Here is a 23,244-nt window from a genome sequence, read left to right as displayed (position 1 = left end):
AGGGGGGAGAGAAGCAGGCTCCCTGCTGAGCAGGGAGCCCCAGGCAGGGCTCCATCCCAGGATCCCAGAATCATGACCTGAGCCGAAGGCAGACCCTTAACTGACTGAGCCACCCAGGGACCCCTGTCGGAAGATTTTTTGTTACAGATTCAATCTCCCTACTAGTTTAAGTCTAATCAGATGTTTCTATTATTTGGTGTTGCATTTCTAGGAATTTGTCCATTTCATCTAGGTGATCCAATATGTGTGTGTACATTTGTCCACAGTCCTCTCATAATCTTTTTTATTCCTGTAGTTTGGTAGTAATATTCTCACTTTCTGATTTTAGTAATTTGAAGTCTCTCTTATTTTCTCAGTCCATCTAGCTGAAGGTTTGTCAATCTTGTTGATCTTTTGGATTTATTAATTTTTTCTATTATTTTTCTATTCTCTATTTCACTGGTCTCTTATCTAATTTTACTATTTCCTTCCTTCTGCTAACTTTGGGTCTAGTTTCTTTATCTAGTTCCTTATGTTGTAAAGCTAGGTTGCCAATTTGAGATTTTTCTTGTTTTTTAACATAAATATTTATAGCTGTAAACATAAGCACTGCTTATTCTGTGCCCTATAATTTTTGTTATTTTGTGGTTTTGTTTTCATTTGCCTTAAGTATTTTCTAATTTCCCTGTGACTTCTTCTTTGATCCATTGGTTGTGTGCGTGTTCTTTAATTTTCACAAATTTGTAAATTTTCAATTGTCCTTCTGCTATTGATTTCTACTTTCATCCCTTTCATTCTACTTTATATGATATCTTTTAAAATATATTGATATACTAGTCTGTGGCCTAACATAGAGTCTACCTTGGAAAATAACCTCACGTCGCTTGAGAAGAAGGTGCGTGCTGTTGGTTAGTGTTCTGTGTATGTCTGTTAGATCCAGTTGGTTTATTTTGTGGTTCAAGTCCTCTGTTTACTTGATTATCTTCTATCTGGCTGTTCTACCCATTATTGAGAGTGCGGCAGTGAAGTTTCCAGCTATTATTGTAGAACTGTCTATTTCTCCCTTTAACTATGTCTCTTTTGTTTCACCTATTTTGGTGGTCTGTTATTAGACATGTAAATGTTATATCTTCCTGCTCTACTGAAGCTTTTATTAATATATAATATCCTTCTTTGTCTCTTGTAAACTTTTTTTTAATGATTTTTTATTTATTCATGAGAGACACAGGAGAGGCAGGCTAGAGGGAGCCTGACATAGGACTCGATCCCAGGACTCCAAGATCACGACCTGAACCAAAGGCAGATGCTTAACCACTGAGCCACCCGCGTGTCTCTCTTGTAAACTTTTTTGATTTACAGTCTATTTGGTCTGTTAGTATAGCCAACCCTGCTCTCTTTTGGTTACTATTTGCATAGAATTCCTTTTCCACCATTTCACTTTTAATCTATTTGTGTTTGCATCCTAGCTGAGGCTATTGTAAACATCTTATAGTTGGGCTATTTTTTTTTTAAATCCATTTTGCCAGTATCTTGCCAATCTTTTGATTGGAGAGTTTAATTCACTTACATTTAAAATAATAACTGAGGGGCGCCTGGGTGACTCAGACTATACAACTCTTGATTTTGGTTCAGGTCATAATCTCAGGGTCATGGGATTGGGCCCCGCCTGGAGGTCCATGCTCAGCATGGAGTCTGCTTGCCATTCTCTCTCTGCCCCTCCCCCCACTCATGCTATTTCTAAAATAAATAAATACAATCTGTTAAAATAATAAAATAATTACTGGGATCCCTGGGTGGCGCAGCAGTTTGGCGCTTGCCTTTGGCCCAGGGCGCGATCCTGGAGACCCGGGATCGAATCCCACGTCGGGCTCCTGGTGCATGGAGCCTGCTTCTCCCTCTGCCTGTGTCTCTGCCTCTCTCTCTCTCTCTATCATAAATAAATAAATAAATAAATAAATAAATAAAAATTAAAAATAATAATAATAATAATAATAAAATAATTACTGATAAGAGGAAATTTACCTGAGACGTCTTGCTACATATTTTTCTAATTAAAATATGCTTTTTTGTCTCCCATGTACAGCACTACTCTTTATTTTTTTGTAATGAAACATTTAAATTCCTTTTTCATGTCCTTTTGTGTATATCATATAGCTATTTTGCTGTAGTTACCATGGGGATTATATTTAGCATCATAAAGTTTTAACACTCTTTATTTTGAATTTATACCAGTTTAACTTCAACAACATACAAAAATTCCACTCCTTTAAAACTGTCTTTATCTTTTTCAGTTGTTGCTGCCACAGAATTACACATTTATTCATTGTGTGACCCAAACACAAACTAATAACTTTTTTAATGTATTAGTATCTAATATATATAGAAAAGAAAATGTGGAGTTACAAACCATTATTTCTTCAAATATTCTCTCTGCCTCTCTCTCTTCTCTTTCTGGGACTTCCACCATGCATATGTTGGCCAACTTGATTGTATCTCTCAGAATGTATCTTATGCTCTGTTCCATTTTCTTCAATATTGTTTCTTTTGGTTCCTTAGACTCAATAATTTTCCTTTTCTTCAAGTTTACGGATTCTTTCTTCTGCCTGCCCAAATCTGCCTTTGAATCCCTCAAGTGGATTTTTGTCATTTGTTATTGTACTTTCTAGGTCTTTTTGGTTTTTTCTCTTTATTGATATTTCCATTTTGTTTGTACATCATTTCTTGACTTTCTCCACATTTGCCTTTAGTTCTTTGAGCATCTTTAAGACAGTTGTTTTAAACTCTTTGTCTGCTAAATCCACCATCAGTTTTTTCCAGGGCAAGTTTGTTAGTTTATTTTCTCCTTGGAATGGGCCATACTTTCTTGTGTGTATCTTGTGTATCCTTTGTATGCCTTGTGATTTTGGGGGTTGAAAACTAGACATTCGAATCTAATAATGTGGTAACTCTGGAAATCAGATTCTCTGCTTCCCCAGAGCTAGCTGTTGCTTTGGGTTTTAGTTTTTGGTTTTGCTTTCAATTGGTACAGGCTGTCTCTGTGTCAAGGATCAGCCTGAGGTGTAAACTCGGGTCTTGTATTTTTCTGAGCCTGTGCCTTTCCCCAGACATGCCTGATGACTTCCTTACTCCCCCTGTATATGCCATTGTTTTCCATCTGGGTGGGGTTTGTTTTTGTTTTTGTTTTTAAGATTTTATTTATTTATTTATTTGAGAGAGCGAGCACAACAAGGCTCAAGCAGGGGGAGTGGCAGAGGGACAGAGAAAAGCAGGCTCCCTGCTCAGGGCTCTATCCCAATTCCCTGGGATCATGACCTGAGCTGAAGGCAGGTGCTTAACTGACTGAGCCCCCCAGGCGCTCCTGCCATTGTTTTTCAATGGTCTAATTTTCAATGTCTGATACCAAAGGGGAAAATGAAGGACCAAAAAACAAAAACAAGAACAAAAAAAGGCACCAGCCCTTTAAAGACCCTGAAAGTCACTTCAGCTGGATGGAAAGTAGTTTGCAAAAATGGAAGGGGGGTACAACAATGTCACCACCTCTCTTTGAACCTCTATGTTTAGAAGCAGCAATCAGAGCAAGTCCCAAATACATGTAAGACAGGGTGCTTTTTGCCCATGCTGGCTCCACAGTCTGTGCACAAGCTACTCCAGGAACATACATACAGCCGTCTGCCACAGGGCAGAGTGCTCTGAGATGGGGCTACTGTACTAGGCTAAGAGCTGCAACTGACCAAAATTGACAATTTACCACCTAAGCCTTTCCCTCCAAGTTAGGAGCCTTCAGGCTCAAGTTTCAGAATATTTATATAAGAATCTGCCAGTGTAATTTTGTCTAGGTGGGGAGACAGATTTCTGTTGTTTCCTACTCTGCTGTCTTCCCAGAATCCTCAAACATTGTTTTTAATGTTTAGTAAGTTATCAAGCTTGGGTATCACTTTACAATTTAATCAAATTTTAGCTCACAAGAAATAATCCTGCCAACTTCCTTGTCTTTAAACCCTTAATAAGCACACAGGAATCACTGTCTTTCAGTCTGGACATAGGCCAGGAGACATTTGCCAGGGACAGGTGGAAGATGCAGCTCTCAGTTAAGGGGAATAGATAACGTGTTTTCTGAATCTAAAACTAAGACACAGGGCCTGACAAAAGATTTGAGAATGATTATACGAAAAATCTTATACATACATAAAAATTAACCTCAATTACATTATAAATTTAATGCACTGCCTTTACAAAAGAAAAATCTAATCAGGACTGTCCTCAGAAAATTAAGTCACGTATATAGTCCCCACATATATGTTGAAAGAAGAGGGAGAAGGGAGGCATTGATCATAGAATGAATCATTCCCAATTTTCATTCTTTGCATTTTTTACCATAACATCTCGATAAACATCCTATAATAAAATCAGTACATTTTTCTTTACGTTTAATGTAAATACCAACAGTAGTCACCTTCATATATCAACAGTAGTCAACCTCATATAAGGACACATTTCACAGTTTTCATAACCAAATTTTAATATGTAACAAAAACAACTCACAATCTTAAAAAAACACACAAATAATAAAAAACACAAGTATAACACAGAAAATACAAAAATGTAATTTATTTGCCTTATTTATCAAATGGTTAACTATAAAGTTACAATTTTTGCCTTGGAGTTTAAGGCAGTTTCCCTTTTACCACAGTTACTTTTTTCTGATTGTATGCTACAATCAGTATTTTCTGTGTTTTATCTCTATTTAATTGATCATTTATATTTTATATGTTTGTCCACTTAAGAACCATATTTTCTTCATGATCACAGAAGCTCCATAATATAAAATGTCATTGTCTTCATATATTTGAGTAATACCGATCACGATTTTGAAAGTCTCTATGTGCATATCTTGCATAAGTCTTGTTATGTGGGATCCTTCCAAAAGGTTCCTGGTCATTGAAACAAGATTCAAAAACTTCATCAACAGCCTTTTGGGCTACTTCTTTGCTGATATTCCTAACAGCCAGGATAGAAAGAATGGCTCTGTCTCGCACACAAGTCTAAGGAAAAAGAAAAGTATGTGGCTTTAACTTTATGTGGCAATTTCATCACGAAATAATGACATTTTATATAATGTCTGACCATAATCATATTTTTTTTTAAAGATTTTATTTATTCATGAGAGAGACACACAGAGAGATCGAGAGAGAGTGAGAGAGAGTGAGAGAGAGGCAGAGGGAGAAGCAGGCTCGGCTCCATGCAGGGAGCCCGACATGGGACTCGATCCTGGGTCCCCAGGATCAGGCCCTGGGCTGAAGGCAGGCGTTAAACCACTGAGCCACCCGGGCCGTCCCATAATCAGAATTAAATCCCTTTCGAACCCCCTTCCACTGTTGGTGGGAATGCAAGCTGGTGCAGCCAATCTGGAAAGCAGTATGGAGGTTCCTCAAAAAGCTGAAAATAGAGCTACCCTACAACCCAGCAATTGCACTACTAGGTATTTACCCCCAAAATACAAATGTAGTGATCTGAAGGGGCACCTGCACCCCAATGTTTATAGCAGCAATGTCCACAATAGCTAAACTATGGAAAGTACCCAGATGTCCATAACGGTGAATGCATAACGGTGAATGCATAACGATGTAGGATTTATATACAATGGAATACGACTCAGCCATCAAAAATATATATATAGGATCCCTGGGTGGCGCAGTGGTTTAGCGCCTGCCTTTGGCCCAGGGCGCGATCCTGGAGACCTGGGATCGAATCCCACGTTGGGCTCCCGGTGCATGGAGCCTGCTTCTCCCTCTGCCTGTGTCTCTGCCTCTCTCTCTCTCTCTCTCTCTCACTGTGTGCCTATCATAAATAAATAAAATAAAAAGTTAAAAAAAAAAAAAAGAATAGTTTAAAAAAAATAAATATATATATATATATATATATATATATATAATCTTGCCATTTTGCAATGACATGGATGGAACTAGAGGGTGTTATGCTAAGCAAAATAAGTCAATCAGAGAAAGACAGTTACCATATGATCTCATTCATCTGTGGAATTTAAGAAACAAAACAGAGGATCACAGGGAAAGAGAAGGAAAAATAAGATGAAATCAGAGAGGGAGACAAACGACAAGAGACTCTTAATCATAGGAAATAAACTGAGGGTCGCTGGAGGGGAGGGGGTAGAGGGATAGGGTAACTGGGTGATGGGCATGTGATGTGATGAGCACTGGGTATTATATAAGACTGATGAATCACTGAGCTCTACCTGTGAAACCAGTAATACACTATATGTTAATTAATATGTAAATTTAAATTTTAAAAAATAAATGGAAAAAAAGAATTAACTCCCTTCCACATTTTATTAATTTCTGTCATTCTAAGTAGAAGTAGAAACATAACTCTTAAATTATAGAATATTTTTAGCTCAATCTAAAATTATTTAGGTATAAGTAAGACCTCCATTTTTTCATCTTCTCCAGATGTCATTCTCTGAAGTTGTAGGCAGTCCAACAAACAGTAACTCCCAATTTGCAAAAATCGAACAAACACACAAAACTACAGATAAGGTTCTGGCTGGATTTTTAATAAAATTTAAATAGAAAAAAAAAATAAAAAATAAAATAAAATAAAATTTAAATAGATTTAAAATATACTTTACTTCTATGCCTTTTTCTTCCTTTACTTTCCAGTTGACTAATACTAGATAACCTTTCCTGCATGTCCCATGGAGGCATTAGGAAGCTACACATACATATACACAAAATCTGAGGGTGTTTTGATTTTTCAGGAGAAAAAAAATCAAACAACTTTTTTTTTTTCCTGTTCTTTGCATAGGTATTAAATTGTCTACCTAAGAAAATAAATTATCTAGTTACATAGTAATTGGCTAGAATCTCTCAGTATTCTAAATATGTTAAGAAACAGAAGGTCTTATCATTCCAATTCTTGGAGAGCTTTAAATCCATTTATTTCTCCACAAGCCCAAACTAAAGTTAAAAAGAAGGACATCTAACCTTTTCATGAAAAATAATCTGTCATTCATTCATTTTCTACATGTGTTTCCTGCTTCACTTCACCCTGGGCAGCATGCCTGAGCTGGAGATGCTCACTACTATTAGAATATAAATCAGTGCTTCTCGACCTAAATTACACTAAACATTGATTTTAAAAATAAACCCCAGGCATAAAAGAGTAAGAAAGAGAGGATGAGCCATAAGGAATTATGACAGCAATTGCCACTAAGAGGAAATTTCTCCCTTCCAGGGGGGGAAAAAAAAAAAAGATGGTAAAAAGTTGTCTCCTGGAGCTACAAGTTTGGGAGGCACCACAGTTCAGGCTTACTTCTTTCCAAATGTAATATAAGTTTCTGCTAAAACTATGTGAGTCTACCATATTTTACCATCGGTTATGGTAACTGATGTTTGTATCTCTGGGGTACATGCTGTACAAAAGCAGGGACTCCATTCTCTCAGACTGTTCTCCCTCAACTGAGCCCCTACTACCTCCACATAGTTTCCAACCTGTTGCTAGTTCTATTCATTTTCCTTTTTTTAATATTTTATATATTTATTTGACAGAGACAGAGAGGGAGAGAAAGCACAGCAAGGGGAGCAGTGGCAGAGGCAGAAGAAGGCTCCCCACTGAGCAGGAAGCCTGACATGGGGCTTGATCCCAGGGCCCTGGGACCATGACCTGAACCAAAGGCAGACACTTAACCAACTGAGCCACCCAGGCACCCCTGTTCTATTCACTTTCTGCTGCTGCTACCCAAGGGAAAAAGAGGAGAGACTTATCATAGTCAAGTCTGTGCTACTTCAAAGCTTTGCTATTATGTCGTACAGCCTTTAAAGGCACATTAATACGCAGCCATAACCTGTGCTGCAGGGTAGTCTCTGTTCTGAAAAGTACTACTTTTTTGTCTCAGGAATACTGTGGGAGTCGCAGAATAGAAGTCCAGGACTGCGGGGATCAAAGTTAGACAGGCTGTGATTTTGTGTCCACTCTTCATCCACCTGCTTCCAAAAGGATCCCAAGAACAAGATCATATAGTTCTTTTCACTATTAAAGTCTCTCACTGAGTCACACAGCTTGCCTGTAATTAAAAAGTAGAACTAAATTCCATCTGTTTGGCAAAAACAGTATATATTCTGAATTGTTTCCACAGTAGTTCTTTCACATTTCAAATACCAAATGTACTTCTCTTTATGCATTATTTCCACTCACAGCACTCTGGAGGGTAAGTGATTTCATATGTTAGTTTTACCTGATGATGTCGTTTCAATCCAAAATGCAACCTGAAAATTTCATTTACAAGTGAGCAGTCTCCACTAAGGTTAGCAGCTCGAACCTATCACAAAGACAGAGAGGCAAACAGAAAGAAAGTAAGTGCTTGTGCTCTGTAAAAACTCTGTAAAAGAATTTAAAAGTAACATGCCTTTCTAGGAATAGAGTATCCACAGGACTTTTTTTTTTTTTAAAGATTTATTTTTTTATTTATCATAGAGAGAGAGAGAGAGAGGCAGAGACACAGGAGGAGGGAGAAGCAGGCTCCATGCCGGGAGCCTGACGTGGGACTCGATCCCGGGACTCCAGGATGGTGCCCTGGGCCAAAGGCAGGCGCTAAACCGCTGAGCCACCCAGGGATCCCCTCCACAGGACTTTTTTTAAAGAATGTTTTAAACTCTGACATAAGACTACATTAAGAAAAAGAGCTGATATCCATGGGCTAGACAATGCAAAATAAACTGTGGGTCGGGAGAGGGTCAATCATTTATCAAAGGGAATCTTCAAAACTTTACACTGTAATCTTATTGAAAGAACTAATTTCTTTTGAAACCAAAAGTCAGAAAGTTGGACCTCAGAGTGGAAAAGTCCATGTTCTCTATGAGATACAAACATTTCTAGAAATTACCAAAAGGACTGCAAGAAAGCATTCTTCCAAAGATCTACAAACTGAATTTCAACGTAAGCTTAAAATTAAACACATCAGTATCCAAGACACTTTAAGAATAGGAACCTCCTGCCCTTAGCCCAAAATACTGAAACTCTCCTGGAACCTTCTTAAACCTCTGTAAATTCATGCTTTCCTCCAGGGCCTCAATTGTCCTATGAAAAATTAAGTTCTTGAACTTAACCAAGAACATTCCAAGAACAAGAACATTCCAAACTGGTCAGGCAGAACAGCCTGAAGTTAGGATATATTTTCTAATTCACTATATTTTTAAGGTAAATTTTAGCTTTGATAGATGAAAAAAAAGTCTTAGAACTACCTACATAGATGCTACTGCCAAACTGGCCACATTTTTGCTGACATACTGCAAACAGAATGGCCCACTTCCTGTTACTTCTACAATAACATGGTCTCATTCCTCTGAGGAGTGGAAGGCACTTAACACACTGTAACTAGCTAACAGGCATTAATTCTCATAACACCCAAGAGAGATCTATTTAAAAACTCAGGTTTCAGTCTACTCTCCAAATAATATGAGTTATAATTAAATGCAGTGGGGCTGCTTATTAGTTTCAAGGGAAAGAAAAATAACCCAAGTTATAAAGTATAAGCTTAAATTTATATTAGTTTTTTTTTTTTTACTTCTCAGCACACTGCACTCCTCAACTAATGAAATGCAAGTATTAAATACATATGTCTCTCTAAGAGCATAAATATACTGCCCTTCTGAGAGCAATCCAAAGTGCTGAACAATAAACTTTTTATATGTTTTTGAGACTAAATGTTTTACTCTAGAGCAAGCAAGGAGCTTTGCCTACAGAAGGCAGACAGCAGGCTGGTTAAGAACCCTGGTTGTGGGACGCCTGGGTGGCTCAGTCAGTTAAATGTCTGCCTTTGACTCAGGTCATGATCCCGGGGTCCTGGGATTGAGTCCCTCTTCGGGCTCCCCACTCAATGGGGATCCTGCTTCTTCCTCTCCTCCTCACTTGTGCTCTCTGTCACTAACTGTCTCTCCCTCAAATAAATAAAATCTTAAAAAAAAAAAAAAAAAGAATCCTGGTTGTAATCCTGCCTCTGCCACTTATTAACCATGGACCTCAATAAATGTCTCCCTTTCAACATGTAGAACATGAGATCATAGCATCTACCTGGATAGACTGTTGAGAAGACTCAGTAAGAATCCACAAAAGGAACAGTGTTTGGCATACAGTCCCCAGCCAGTGTTAACCAGCATTAGTTTTTACATTTATAGTTTACTCCACAGGAAAAATGCTTATTTGGTTAAATGGTTAAAAATGGTTATCATAGGGACACCTGCATGGCTCCGCAGTTGAGCATCTGCCATTCCTCAGGGCGTGGTCCCAGAGTCCCAGGATCGAGTCCCACATCAGGTTCCCTGCATGGAGCCTGCTTCTCCCTCTGCCTGTGTCTCTGCCTCTCTGTGTGTGTGTGTCTCTCATGAATAAATAAATAATTTTTTTTAAAAAAATGGTTATCATATTACTTTATATATATTTTTGTATTATATATCATGCTATACTATATATATTATATACCAAAAATGGTTATTTAATTAAAAATGGTTATTATAAAGTCATTACTATTATTAGGATTTAAAGGTTATAATTAAGACAATTCTAAGAAGATACTTAAAATATCTCTTGTTGTATTGCAAAGGTGTATTCAGGAGTTAAAAATGGAAATCTAAGGGGCAGCCCAGGTGGCTTAGCGGTTTAGCGCCGCCTTCAACCCAGGACCTGACCCTGGAGTCCCGGATCGAGTCCCATGTCGGGCTCCCTGCATGGAACCTGCTTCTCCCTCTGCCTGTGTCTCTGCCTCTTTCTCTGTATGTCTCTCATGAATAAACAAATAAAATCTTTAAAAAAAAAAGAAAGAAAGAAAGAAAATCTAAGGGTAACATGGAACTATGACAGAAGAAGAGGAGTATGTTTAAGTAAATCATACTTCAATTAAGTTTTGTTTTGTTTTTTTAAGATTTATTTTTTAGGAACGCCTGAATGGCTCAGTGGTTTAGTGCCTGCCTTCAGCCCAGGGCGTGATCTTGGAGTCCCAAGATGGAATCCCACATCGGGCTCCCTGCATGGAGGCTGCCTCTCCCTCTGCCTGTGTCTCTGCCTCTCTCTCTGTCTCTCATGAATATTTGAGGGGGGGATGAGGGGCAAAGGTAGAGTCTTAAGCATTGTATTTCAATTAAATGTTCAAATTTAAGAGTGTTCCTGGAGAAAAAAGTATCTTTTACAATAAAACTCACCTCTGAGCAGGCCAAATGTCTGACATCAGTGAACCAGTTGACATGAGCACGACAGTGATCGAACGCATGAACGAGCTCGTGGGTGACCACTCTGTTCATATGGGCCTCATTACGGATGTTGTTCTGGCACAAAACAATCTAGGAGGCACCAAAATAAGAGAAGTTCCATTATTTCTAACATCTACTCTATTTTGTAAATCCCATCTTCTCTATCTCATCCACCCACCTTCTCCTCCAACCCCACACCTATCCATCCATCAAGGCCTGGTCCTAACATACATGCTCCAACAAACCTTCCCAGTGACCAACTTCTCCCTCTTCTCTCTGAACTACAATAGCACTTAAATGCCATCCTCAGTGGGCTGCTGGACTCCACAGCATCATATTAGGAGTGGGCTTTGGAATGAAGCAGATTCAAACTCCAGCCCCACTCCTTACTAACTCGGTGACCTTGGGCAAGTTTCTTAACCTCTCTGTGCCTTGGTTTCCTCAACCATAAAAAGGAGATAATTAGAGTACCTACCTCATACAATTGTGAGAATTAAATGAGAATACATGTAAACTGCTTCTTATCAAGTTTCTGAATGAGCAATGAATCAACAATGAATGACCACCACTGTCTCATTCTACTAGAATTGCCAGGGAAAATCCTCAGAAAGACCTTCAAAAGAAGTGCAAAAAGCCAACAGCACACTGAGCAGGACCCTATAAGAATAATAAAGACATGAGGGATCCTAATAACAATAGTTACCACTTGTGGTGTACTTACTATGTGCCAGACATCAGGGTATGTGCCAGATATTTTATATACATTCATCCAACATTCATCTTTCAACTAATATTTCTTACAACCTACTAGTAGATTCAGAGTCTTATTTATAATTTATCATCTGTAATTATAATTTAATAATGTATAATCTTCTAATGGCACTAGAAATTAATCAAATATTTACCAAAATGTTTAAAGACATGCAATGACAGTTGTCACGAAGAAAAACCCAGGATGTCATGAGTGCATACAATGAGAATGCCTGATCTGGTCTAGAGGATTGGAAAAGGCATCTCTGCAGAAGGAATGTTTAAATTGGGATCTCATCGATGAGAACAAGTTAAATTTGAGAGGTGGGGAAGGGAGCATTTCAGACCAAGCAACCTGTGCAAAGGCAAGGGGCACTGAAGGAATAGAATGTCTGAGACGCTGAAAACAGGCCTGCACTGCTGTAGCACAGAACTGTAAGTGACAGGCACGAAATAAGGCTGGTGAGTTTGGCTAGAGCCCTATCATCTTATCCTGAGAATAGTGGGTAGTCACTGAAAGGGAAGAGTGGAACAGGGGAATCCTTTTGTTTGTTTTTACCCTTTTGACTATAGTTGGAAAAATAAGCAGAAGATGACCAAAACTGGATGTAGAGAGAGACTAGCTCAAGACTAAGGAGGTGTTCTAGGCAAGAGATAATGGTATCTGAGCAGGGATAATAGGATACCTCAAAAAATATTTAGGTAGTAAGTTGGACAAAAGTTGGTGATGGATATGAGATATGGGAAGGGAATCAGAGGTGCAAGGATGATCTCTACATTTCTGCCTTGGGTAATAGGATAGATAGTGGTACCATTCACTGAGATATGCAAAACTACAACACCAGGTTGGGTGGGGACAAGGGATGGTATAAACCATCAGTTTGAACTTGGACAAATTTGTGAGGTCTCAGGGGCCTCACAATTAGATATTAGGTAGGTATTAAGTGGGCATTTGAGTATACAGATGTGAAGCTAAAAGAGAGCTCCGACCTAGGAAAATAAATGAGATCCCCTTGGCAGAGAATAGAGCAAAAAAAGAAGAGGATTTAACACAAGGATTAAGAGATTTCAACATTTAACAGCTGACACAGGAAGGTGAGCTAGCACAGGAGTAACCAGCAGAGTGTCGTATACTGGAAACGAGGGGAAGAAAGTGTCTGGCATTATCACCACTGAAATCAAGTGTATGCAAACTATATGACCCAGCAATTCTGCTCCTAGACATATACTCAAGAGTAACTTTTGCACATGTGCACCCGGAGAAAAGGTGAAAAATACTCACAGCAGCATTGTTCATAACAACAGTCAGAAACAATATTAAATACAGTAAACTGCAGTACAGGCATACAGTGGAATAGTATACAGCAGTCCAACTACCTAAAGGTGTTGTACAACAAAATAGAAGAATCTCACCACACTCAACAAAATATTTGTTTCAGAAGACTATATACCATATGATTTCACAAAACCACAAAGTATCACATAGAGCTCAAAGCATTCCATGTATAAAACTTCAAAGCAAGGCAACTAAATAACATGTTGTTTGACTGTACACAGAGATGTTAAACCATTCAGAAAAGCGGGAAATGATTATCACAAGAGTCAGACTAAAAAAGGGAAAGGAAATGTAGTCCAAGAGGGGCACACAATCTTCTGAAGTCCTGGCAGTGTTCTATTTCTCAAATCTGGGTGGCAGTTAGACAGGGATTCATTTTATTACTATGACCAAAAGCATACATACAGGTTTCTTACTCTTCTGTATGAATGAGACAGCTCATAATACAAATATAACTTAAGAAAATAAAAAGAGATGGGCAGCCCTGGGGTGGCTCAGCGGTTTAGCACCTGCCTTCAGCCCGGGGCGGGATCCTGGAGACCCAGGATCAAGTCCCGCATCGGGCTCCCTGCGTGGAGCCTGCTTCTCCCTCTGCCTGTGTCTCTGCCTCCCTGTCTCTGTGTGTGTGTGTGTGTGTCTCTCATGCATAAATAAATAAAAATCTTAAAAAAAAAAAAAGAAAGAAAATAAAAGGAGAGAGTGCACAACTATGCTCAACACTGCTGAGAAGATAAAAGTTCAAAATGTCCACTCTATTTAACCCCAAGGGGGAAATGAATTCACCTAGACCCATTTTGAAAGCTATACGTATTATTATTATTATCAGCTTCCAAATGAGAAAACTGAGAATAATGCAAATAACTTGCCCAAGCCCCACAGCTAATAAGCAGGGGAACTAGATTTGAACTCAACTCTACCAGACTCCAAAACCGAGACCTTTCACTCTTATGCTCTTATGCCATGTTTCTTTTTCTCATGATTACTGTGAAGCAGCTATAAGTAACCAAAATACATGTACAATTCCCCAGGAAGAAACAACTAAGTATCATTAAACAGGGTTATATGTTCAAGATGGAAAGAGTTACTTATGAAAACTTCATCCACCCTCATCACAGGTCCTAATTCTTCTACCAACTCCAAGATGCTGTCAAAACCCTCCAATTACTTAAAACTAATATTTATTGAACACTTCACTAGGCTTACTATGATAACCACCTTACACAAAGTATCTCATTTAATTCTCATGACTATACTATAAGATAGATATAATCATTACCCATATTTTCCAGATGAGAAACTTATTCCCCTAATCAAAAATATTTAAACGTATATCCCTTCTCACCAGGTAAAGGTAAAACTCTTTAGTTCAGTATTCAAAGCCTCCTACCATATGGCTTACCTTTCTTTCCAATTCTATTTCCCCATATTCCCCACACATTCCTGCCCCCCAGCTACACTAAACAACGTGCCACTCCCCAAATACACCTTGTCCTTTCCCAACACACCACCTTTGCTCATGCTACCCCTTCTTCGGGCAACAGTCTTCATCTTCTTTGCCCCTGAAGCAGCTTTATATGCACTTGCTGAATCTGTGGGTATTTTGCAATCACATCACTGTCCCATTATGGTAACCACATCCCCTAATAATAGTTTAACCTGCCTCAAACTTTATGACTGTCTTATCTCCCCTGTGAGAACATAAGCTCCTTAAGAGTGAGAACCGTAACTAATTCATTTTAGTGGCCGAAAAGAATGGCCAACATGCCAAGGTGTTAGCAATTATCGGGAAAGAGAACAACTTGGCAAAAATGCCTACCTGAGATGTCGAAGCATCAAAACCTCCACTGACATTGCCATTACAGTCTTCACAAGAAAAGTGTCTTTCTTTGTTAACAGCACTAAAAGGCAAGAGAGGATTAAAGAAACAGCGTCCAAATCAGTGTGCATGTGGTTCAGGGGGAAAAGCCCTGGGCGAGGAATCAGGAGCTCCACATAATCAACACTCCCTCCACCACTAACACATAAGAAACCTTGGGAAACCTTCACGACTAAGTTTTCTCATCTGTGAAATAAGGAAATCATCCCTGCAAAATCTGTCCTAGATCAACTTCCATGACATGATCCCATAATGCATTTGGTCCACTGATTAAGACCGCATTAGAAATATGCTAGAGTTGCTACCCTCAGGCCAGGAGGTTAAGAAGTGGACCTCAGAGGTCACCTCCTCTAATCTCCTCAAAGTTAAACAACACCTGGAAGGCTCCTACCTAACAAGCTGAGATTTCTTCTCCATGAAGGACAAGGCTGAGGCTGGAAGAACGGGAAAGCCAGGTTCAGTAATTATTTATAAGACTTTACATGTGGTCTTTACTAAACACTGGAGATAATGGTAGAGCCAGACACTTAAGAGTTAGGGCAGAAGATGTAGGAAGAGACCACCACCTGCCTGGAAAGAATAGCCCATCACCACCTACCATATGGAAAAGGCTTTGTGGCCTAAAGTGAAAAACTTCAAGTAGCTCCAGTTTGGGGTTTTCATGTTTTTAGCAACCAGAACAGAGACGAGCAGTATAAAAAAGATTACTTACCAACCTGAGTGCTTCATGGCATCAAGCAGAAGTTTGACATAAGGATCTAAAAAGATATTGATTCAATTAAGTATGCTAATTAGAAAAATAGCACCAATTAAATTACCCAAAAAGCAGCATATTATCAAAAAGTAACGCACAGGGATCCCTGGGTGGCGCAGCGGTTTGGCGCCTGCCTTTGACCCAGGGCGCGATCCTGGGGACCCGGGATCGAATCCCACATCGGGTTCCCGGTGCATGGAGCCTGCTTCTCCTTCTGCCTGTGCCTCTGTCTGTCTGTCTCTCTCTCTCTCTCTGACTATCATAAATAAAAAAAAAAAAAAAAAAAAAAGTAACGCACAAATCTTAATGAAGTAATACCATCTTAAAATTGTTAAAAATGGATACGAAAAGACCAGCTTAAGTTAACATAAAAACAAGTCTTTAATGAAATAAAACACTGATACAAATATCAAGATGGGCACTATTAAACATCTTCAATAATATAAAAAATGATTTTAAAGCCCATTTTTAGTTACATGATTGAAAACATTGTATTAAAGCATATACCGAAATAATGCGGGAATTTGGGGTCACATCCGTAGAAACGACCTGCAGCACGGTACCCAGATTAGAAGAAGGTAGTTAAGTAGCCCCACTGGCATCTTTCCTGGTCAGACCACAAGCTAACAGTAGACCTAAGTACCACACTCTAAACAGGAACTGCCAATGGAAGCTCTTCCATGGAGAGAAGGCAACTAGAACAGTACAGGCCTTCGATCAGTAAGAAGAAAGGAGCTGTGGATTTGGAAAGGAGAATAAAAAACTTAACTAGGACCACAATGGCTTCAAGTATTTGAAGGAGTGCCATGTGGGAATAAATCCCATCAATATTTTTTTATTTTTATTTTTATTTAATTTTTACTTATTTATGATAGTCACAGAGAGAGAGAGAGAGAGGCAGAGACATAGGCAGAGGGAGAAGCAGGCTCCATGCACCGGGAGCCTGATGTGGGATTCGATCCCGGGTCTCCAGGATCGCGCCCTGGGCCAAAGGCAAGCGCCAAACCACTGCGCCACCCAGGGATCCCCCATCAATATTTTTTTTAAAGGCAGAACGAGGACCAAAGAGTAGAAGTTACAGAACAAGAAAGGATTTTTCCAACAATTAAAAGGTGTTAATAAAATAGACAAATAGCCGGGGCACCTGGGCGACTCAGCGGTTGAGCATCTGCCTTCAGCTCAGGTCTCAATCCCAGGGTCCTGGGACTGAGTCCAGCATCAGGCTCCCCGCAGGGACCCTGCTTCTCCCTCTGCCTGTGTCTCTGCCTCGCTCTGTGTCTCTCATGAATAAATAAGTAAAATTAAAAACAAACAACTACCTGCTGCCCAACTTCTCTAGTCTCAGAGACATTGCACTAGAGATTTGTTAACTCCTTAAGAGTCTTAAACCTACCTGTCCTAAAGCAAGGTTACTTCATAGCTGCCAATCACAGTTCAAAAGTTAAGCACCCAAAGATTTTCCAATCTTCTTGAGGTTACCTGCATACTGGGGAATAAAGGGAGTGGGGAGGAGGAGCGGGGTTATGGGAATGATGAGATTGTATCCCCGTGGAAATGTGTGTGGAACACCTCCTAGGTTCTGGTGTGGGGAAATTCAAAGATGAGTAAGGACCAGGGCTGTGCCTTTTAGAGGTTTGAAGTGGAACTCAGTGGAAAGAGCATGGGCTGCAGTTAGACATGGGTTCAAATTCACATCCCTTCCCTTATCGGTGTTCAAGACTGGCTTAACTTCCTGATCCCCTCCATCCCGATCTGCACACACAAAGAGGGAAGGGTCGGGGGATAAAAATTTCTCTCTTAGGGTTGTGAGAAGTAGGTTTTATGAATGTAAAGTGTGAGCATATATGGTGAGCATATATCCAGACACCTGATATACACTAAAAAATACTCAGTACTAATAATTATTTTACTGTTAACACTCTTAGGAGGGGGCAGGATAATAAAGCAGTAACCTATACCTTTCTCATCTCTCACTACTTTTTTTTTTTTTTACTCACCTGTTTTTTGCTTTCAACACTTAAAAAAAACACCCAATTTTGATTCCTTTTCTTTTTCTACGTTTTGGTTTATATCATAGAGCCAAATGTATTATGGCCCAGGACTCCAGGGACACGACCTGAAGGACCCGGGCAGCAGGGAGTCGAGCTCCGGTTTAACCCACAGCAGAGTTTCTGGACCCTTTGGAGATCGGGCCTCTTCGAGACTATGGCGGAGTCAGGAACTTTCTCCCCAGAAAAACGCATTCTGGTGCGCACACACGATTTTATAGTCCGTTTCCGAGGTTTCTACCCTCGGCAGCCCGGCAGGCGTAGGAAGGTTAAGAACGCCTCACGGTCAATCAATCAATCAATAAAATAAAAATAAATCTTAAAAAATAAATAATTAAATAAAATTTAAATAAAATAGCGCCTCCCAGCCAAGGGCAGCTGGCAGAACGCGGCTGCTCGGAAGCCGCCGCCCCGGGACCCCGGTCGCCCCCCCGCTGCGCCCCCCCCCTCCCCCGCTGCCCCGGCTGCGCGAGCGCGGAGGCCTCCCGCCCGCCCGCCCTCCGGCCCGCCCCGGGGCCCACCCGCCGCCGCCCCGCTCCTACTTGTCTCCAGCGTCTTCAGGAGCAGCCGCTGGCACCCCTGGTCGCTGGAGAAGACGCTGGAGAGGAGCCCTTGCCCGGACCCCCGCTGGGCCCGCCGCTCGGGGAACACCTGGCACGCGACGCGCTGCTGCTGCTGCTGCTGCTGCTGCGGGCCCCCCGCCGCGCCCGCCATGCCGCCCGGGCCTGGCCGCTCTGGCCCCCCGCCGCGGCGGCCGGCACGAGCCCTGGGACCGCCAAGCGCCCTCCCGCCCCCAGCCGCCCAGATCCTCCTCCGCCCGGCGGGCCCGGCCCCGGCCCCGGCCCCGGCCCCGGCCCCGGCCCCGGCCGCAGAGCGCCGCTGAGGACGTTGGCGCCGCGGGGCCGCGGAGCCCGGCAGCACGCGGGGCGGCGCGGGGCGGGGCGGGGCGGCGCGGGGCGGGGCGGGGCGGGGCGGGGCGGGGCGGGGCGGGGCGGCGGGAGGCGCCGGCAGCAACAGGGCGCGGGGCTGCGGGGCTGCGGGCCGCCAACCCTCGGCGTGGCGGTCCGGACCTCGCAAGGTGGCTGGGGCTCGTCGCGGGCCCTCCGCCCTCAGTACTGTCCAGGAGCCCCTCGCGCCCTGACGATCTCGGGCGCCCCCACCCCTTTCCACAGCAGGCCGAGGGCCATCTCCCCGCCTATCTCTCTGACGTCCCAAGCCGTGGAAACAGCAGTACTTTTCATAAACGTTTGAAAGCTGCAATTATAATTACTGGGTATATCAAAACCCTCCAAATGTGAGACCCAACTAATTTTTCCTGCCTGCCCTGGGCCCGTTGGCCCATCCTGCTCTCTTGCCACCCCAAGTAACTTTCTGCTAACAAAGTACGACCAGTTTACTTCTAACTCCATCCCTTAACTCGCTACCATCTTTAAGCCCCTTTCCTCAGTCCTTATGATCCAGGTCCTGATCAAGTCTACCTACCCCAAAGGGCATTGCCAGACACCTTAATCAAAATTATTCTCTCCTGGGACGCCTGGGTCAGCGGTCGACCGTCTGCCTTTGGCTCAGGGCGTGATCCTGGGTCCCAGGCTCGAGTCCCACATCGGGCTCCCTGCATGGAATCTGCTTCTCCCTCTGCCTATGTCCCTGCCTCCTTCTCTCTCTTGAATAAATAAATCTTTTAAAAAAATTATCCTCTCCTGATCTCCAAATGTACAAAGCATTTTACATCTGTGATCACTCTCATCACAGCCACCCAGGTTTTAACTAATTTGTGTTTCTCTTTTGCCACTAAAATTTTTTTTATGATTTATTTATTTGAGAGAGAAAGCATAAGCAGGGGAAAGGGCAGGGGGAAAGGGGACCCAACATGGGGCTTGATCCCAGGAACCTAAGATCATGACCTGAGCCAAAAGCAGATAGTCAACTGACTGTGCCACCCAGACCCTTTTTTCCCACTAAATTACTCAGTTTAGCTCACACGTTTATTCAGCACCTACTCTGAGGGACCAAGCATAATGGCAGAGACTGAGGAAGCAATAAGAGAACTGATGAGGTTAAGGAGTAACAAATGATTCATGTGAGAAACATATAAAAATAATATAGGCTCAAGAGACCTTGAAGATTATGAACAGTGCTTTATGTCATGGGTGCTTAATAAATATCTAGATTGAATGGAAATCAAAACCACAATGAAATATAACCTCACACTTGTTAGAATGGCTATTATCAAAAAGAGGAGAGGGATCCCTGGGTGGCGCAGCGGTTTGGCGCCTGTCTTTGGCCCAGGGCGCGATCCTGGAGACCCGGGATCGAATCCCACATCGGGCTCCCGGTGCATGGAGCCTGCTTCTCCCTCTGCCTGTGTCTCTGCCTCTCTCTCTCTCTGTGACTATCATAAATAAAATTAAAAAATTAAAAAAAAAAAAAAAAGAGGAGAGCTAACAAGTATTGGTGAATACATGGAGAACAGAAACCCCTTGTGCACTATTGATGGGAATGTAAATTGGTAAACACACTATGAAAAACAGAATATAGATTACTCAAAAAATTAAAAATAGAACTACCATATGATCCAGTAATTCCACTTCTGGGTATTTATCCAAAGAAAACAAAAGCACTAACTTGAAAAGAAATGTGCATCTCATATTCACTGCACTATTGTTTATAACAGCCAAGATATGGAAGCAATCTGGGTGTCCATCAATGAATGAATGAAGAAATTGTGGTATAAATAATCAATGGAGTATTTTTCAGTCATAAAAAAAGAATGGAATCTTGCCATTTGCAGCAACATGAACTTTGTATTGACTGGGAAGTGATAAAAGTACTAATTTGTAGCAGATCTATTTAGTCAAGGATACATGTTGTAATCACAAGGATAGCCATTAAAAGAATAGCATAAAAGGGCAAAACTAATGCACTAAAAAAAGGGAGAAATGAAAAAAAAAGGGGAGAAATGAAAAATAAACAAATTGGATGACACGCTAAGATTATACGTCATTTGAAATCTAGACATACAAACACCTCCTATGTACAGATTGCTAATGTTATAATAGTTTTAATAAGCCACTTTTTATTGAGCTCACCTTGGAAACATTATTTCTAATCTCCACTACGACCCTGCAAATTTATTATCACTATTTTGCTGATTAAAAAAAAAAAAGTGGGCTCAGCCAATATTGAATAATTTATCCAGGACCACACAGCTAACTTTCAGTCTAGTTAGGGAACTAAAACATAAACAGAAAACGATACTATTACCAGTTACTGAAATGAGTCTGCAATACTCAGGAAAGGCTAGATAGAGAAGATGGGGCCTGTAAGCACATGAAATACTATTGAAATATTATTCAGCTACAGGAATAAGCAGAGAAGCGCAGGGCAGCCCGGGCGGCTCAGAGGTTTAGCGCCACCTTCAGCCCAGGGCGTGACCGCGTGACCCCGGGGTCCCAGGATCAAGCCCCACGTCGGGCTCCCTGCGTGGAGCCTGCTTCTCCCTCTGCCTGTGTCTCTGCCTCTCTCTCTCTGGTCTCTCATGAATAAATAAATAAAATCTTAAAAATAAATAAACTAAGTATACTCATAAAAATTAAGCTCCAGAACAGCATGACCAGTATTTCCACTGTGCAATTTCAGATCCACATGCGCAGGAAGGGGCAGGAAGGGCCCGGAAGGCTACCCCGGCGATCACGCTGCGGACCAGATTTGGGTGTCCCGTTTTCTTTTGGCTTCTCTTCGTTTTCTTTTTTTTTTTTCCTCTCTTCGTTTTCTAAAGCAAAACACAGTCGCTTTTATATTGGAAGTTGTTTATCTCGCAGCAAAATACGAAGCTGCATATCCTCTCGAAGGTCTTTCCATCTTTCGGCTTCTGCTGCGGTGGGAGCTGGATCCGCCAACACGCCCCAGGGTCATCCCGCAGGCGCCCCCGCAGCGCCCGCCACACCCTCACCGCGTGGCCCCGCCCACCTCCCCTTCCGCGCGTCTTTCCGCTTTAATAATGTCTAATCCATCCACCGAGGCCAACAAGAATTCGGTGAGTTTAAAGCCTTTCCGCAGCTTTCCCGCCATTTTGAACGCGGGGAAACAACAAACCAGCCGCCGTCGCCCTCGGCGCTCAGAGGCCCCACCGGCCGCCGTCAGACAGGACCCTACTTCCGGAAGGAGCCTGCCCTCCCCACCGGAAGCGGAAGAGATACGGCGCGCGGCATTCTGGGAAGGCCTACGGAAGCCGGGCGGCTCGGGGCGGGGGTTGGTGGCTGTTACCGGGGCAACTAGAAGCGATTGGCGGTTTTCCGCAGTTTGAGGCGATTAAGCGGCAGAGGCTGAGATGCTCGGAGGTCTTTGGGGTGAGCGAAAAGGGCCTGAGGGCCTAAGAGAAGACTGTCCTATCAGGAGGTTATCCGGTCGTGCCCGCGGCGGGAACACCTGTCCTGGGTCGCGCCCACCTGGCTCTTGCGCGTTGCCCTGCAAGTAAGTGTGGCCCAGGGTCTCCTGCCGCTTCTCTGATGTTCTTCCGCCTTTTAGAAAACCTAAGTTGGCAGTTGCAATATTACATTGCAGTGTGTTCTAACAGCAAAGTACATTTTTTTACAGTTGAGGAAAATTACAAAAGAAAAAAGAAAACTCACCAGTCATCCCAACTACCCAGCAGGGACTTAAATTTTTCATGTATAATCTATCACTTTTTTCCCCAGCACAAATATATTTTTTACACAGTTGAGTTTATTTGGGAACGATCATATATCGTTTGTATCATATATATCATATATGTGTATGTGTATGTATGTATGTATCATATATAGGATATAATTGCTGTTAAAATCTTAGCAACAAGGAAGGCCTGGAGGATCTTTTTTTTTATTGGAGTTCGATTTGCCAACATATAGCATAACACCCTGTGCTCATCCCATCAAGTGCCCCCCTCAGTGCCCGTCACCCAGTCACCCCCACCCCCCGCCCTCCTCCCCTTCCACCACCCCTAGTTCGTTTCCCAGAGTTAGGAGTCTCTATGTTCTGTCTCCCTTCCTGATATTTCCCACACATTTCTTCTCCCTTCCTTTATATTCCCTTTCACTATTGTTTATATTCCCCAAATGAATGAGAACATATAATGTTTGTCCTTCTCCGATTGACTTACTTCACTCAGCATAATACCCTCTAGTTCCATCCACGTTGAAGCAAATGGTGGGTATTTGTCGTTTCTAATGGCTGAGGAATATTCCATTGTATACATAGACCACAGC

General features: G+C 41.8%; 1 protein-coding gene across 6 annotated transcripts; it reads right to left on the bottom strand.

The window, feature by feature from the left end:
- Nucleotides 1-4,572: 4,572 nt before the first annotated feature.
- Nucleotides 4,573-21,928, bottom strand: ATP23 (ATP23 metallopeptidase and ATP synthase assembly factor homolog). Of its 6 annotated transcripts, none has more exons than XM_026001812.2 (7): nucleotides 17,095-18,286; nucleotides 15,909-15,954; nucleotides 15,137-15,218; nucleotides 11,710-11,891; nucleotides 11,187-11,324; nucleotides 8,228-8,311; nucleotides 4,573-5,021 (listed from the first exon to the last, which is right to left on the bottom strand). In XM_026001812.2, the coding sequence occupies exons 5-7, from the start codon at nucleotides 11,283-11,285 to the stop codon at nucleotides 4,818-4,820; spliced, it is 387 nt and encodes a 128-aa protein (XP_025857597.1). In that variant the 5' UTR covers nucleotides 11,286-11,324; nucleotides 11,710-11,891; nucleotides 15,137-15,218; nucleotides 15,909-15,954; nucleotides 17,095-18,286; the 3' UTR covers nucleotides 4,573-4,817. The 6 variants fall into 6 exon arrangements, with proteins under 6 accessions (XP_025857597.1, XP_072598464.1, XP_025857592.1 ...); XM_072742363.1 differs by lacking the exon at nucleotides 11,710-11,891 and adding an exon at nucleotides 16,049-16,206 and having other exon boundaries at nucleotides 17,344-17,458; XM_026001807.2 differs by lacking the exons at nucleotides 11,710-11,891; nucleotides 17,095-18,286 and adding an exon at nucleotides 21,582-21,928.
- Nucleotides 21,929-23,244: the final 1,316 nt, after the last annotated feature.

This window comes from Vulpes vulpes, chromosome 16 (assembly GCF_048418805.1).
Source record: "Vulpes vulpes isolate BD-2025 chromosome 16, VulVul3, whole genome shotgun sequence".
Classification (NCBI taxonomy): domain Eukaryota; kingdom Metazoa; phylum Chordata; class Mammalia; order Carnivora; family Canidae; genus Vulpes; species Vulpes vulpes.
Note: the sequence above shows the minus strand (reverse complement) of the source record. Positions and strands in the feature narration are given on the sequence as shown.

What these genes read in the sequence shown, in the direction of transcription:
- ATP23 (XM_072742362.1), bottom strand. Translation starts at nt 18,712, where the DNA reads ATGGCGGGCGCGGCGGGGGGCCCGCAGCAGCAGCAGCAGCAGCAGCAG. An exon ending in GCCATGAAGCACTCAGGTTG is followed by an intron (nt 15,219 to 15,908) that starts GTAAGTAATCTT and finishes CTTGCCTTTTAG; the next exon opens with TGCTGTTAACAAAGAAAGAC. An exon ending in GACATTTGGCCTGCTCAGAG is followed by an intron (nt 8,312 to 11,186) that starts GTGAGTTTTATT and finishes TCTTTGTGATAG; the next exon opens with GTTCGAGCTGCTAACCTTAG.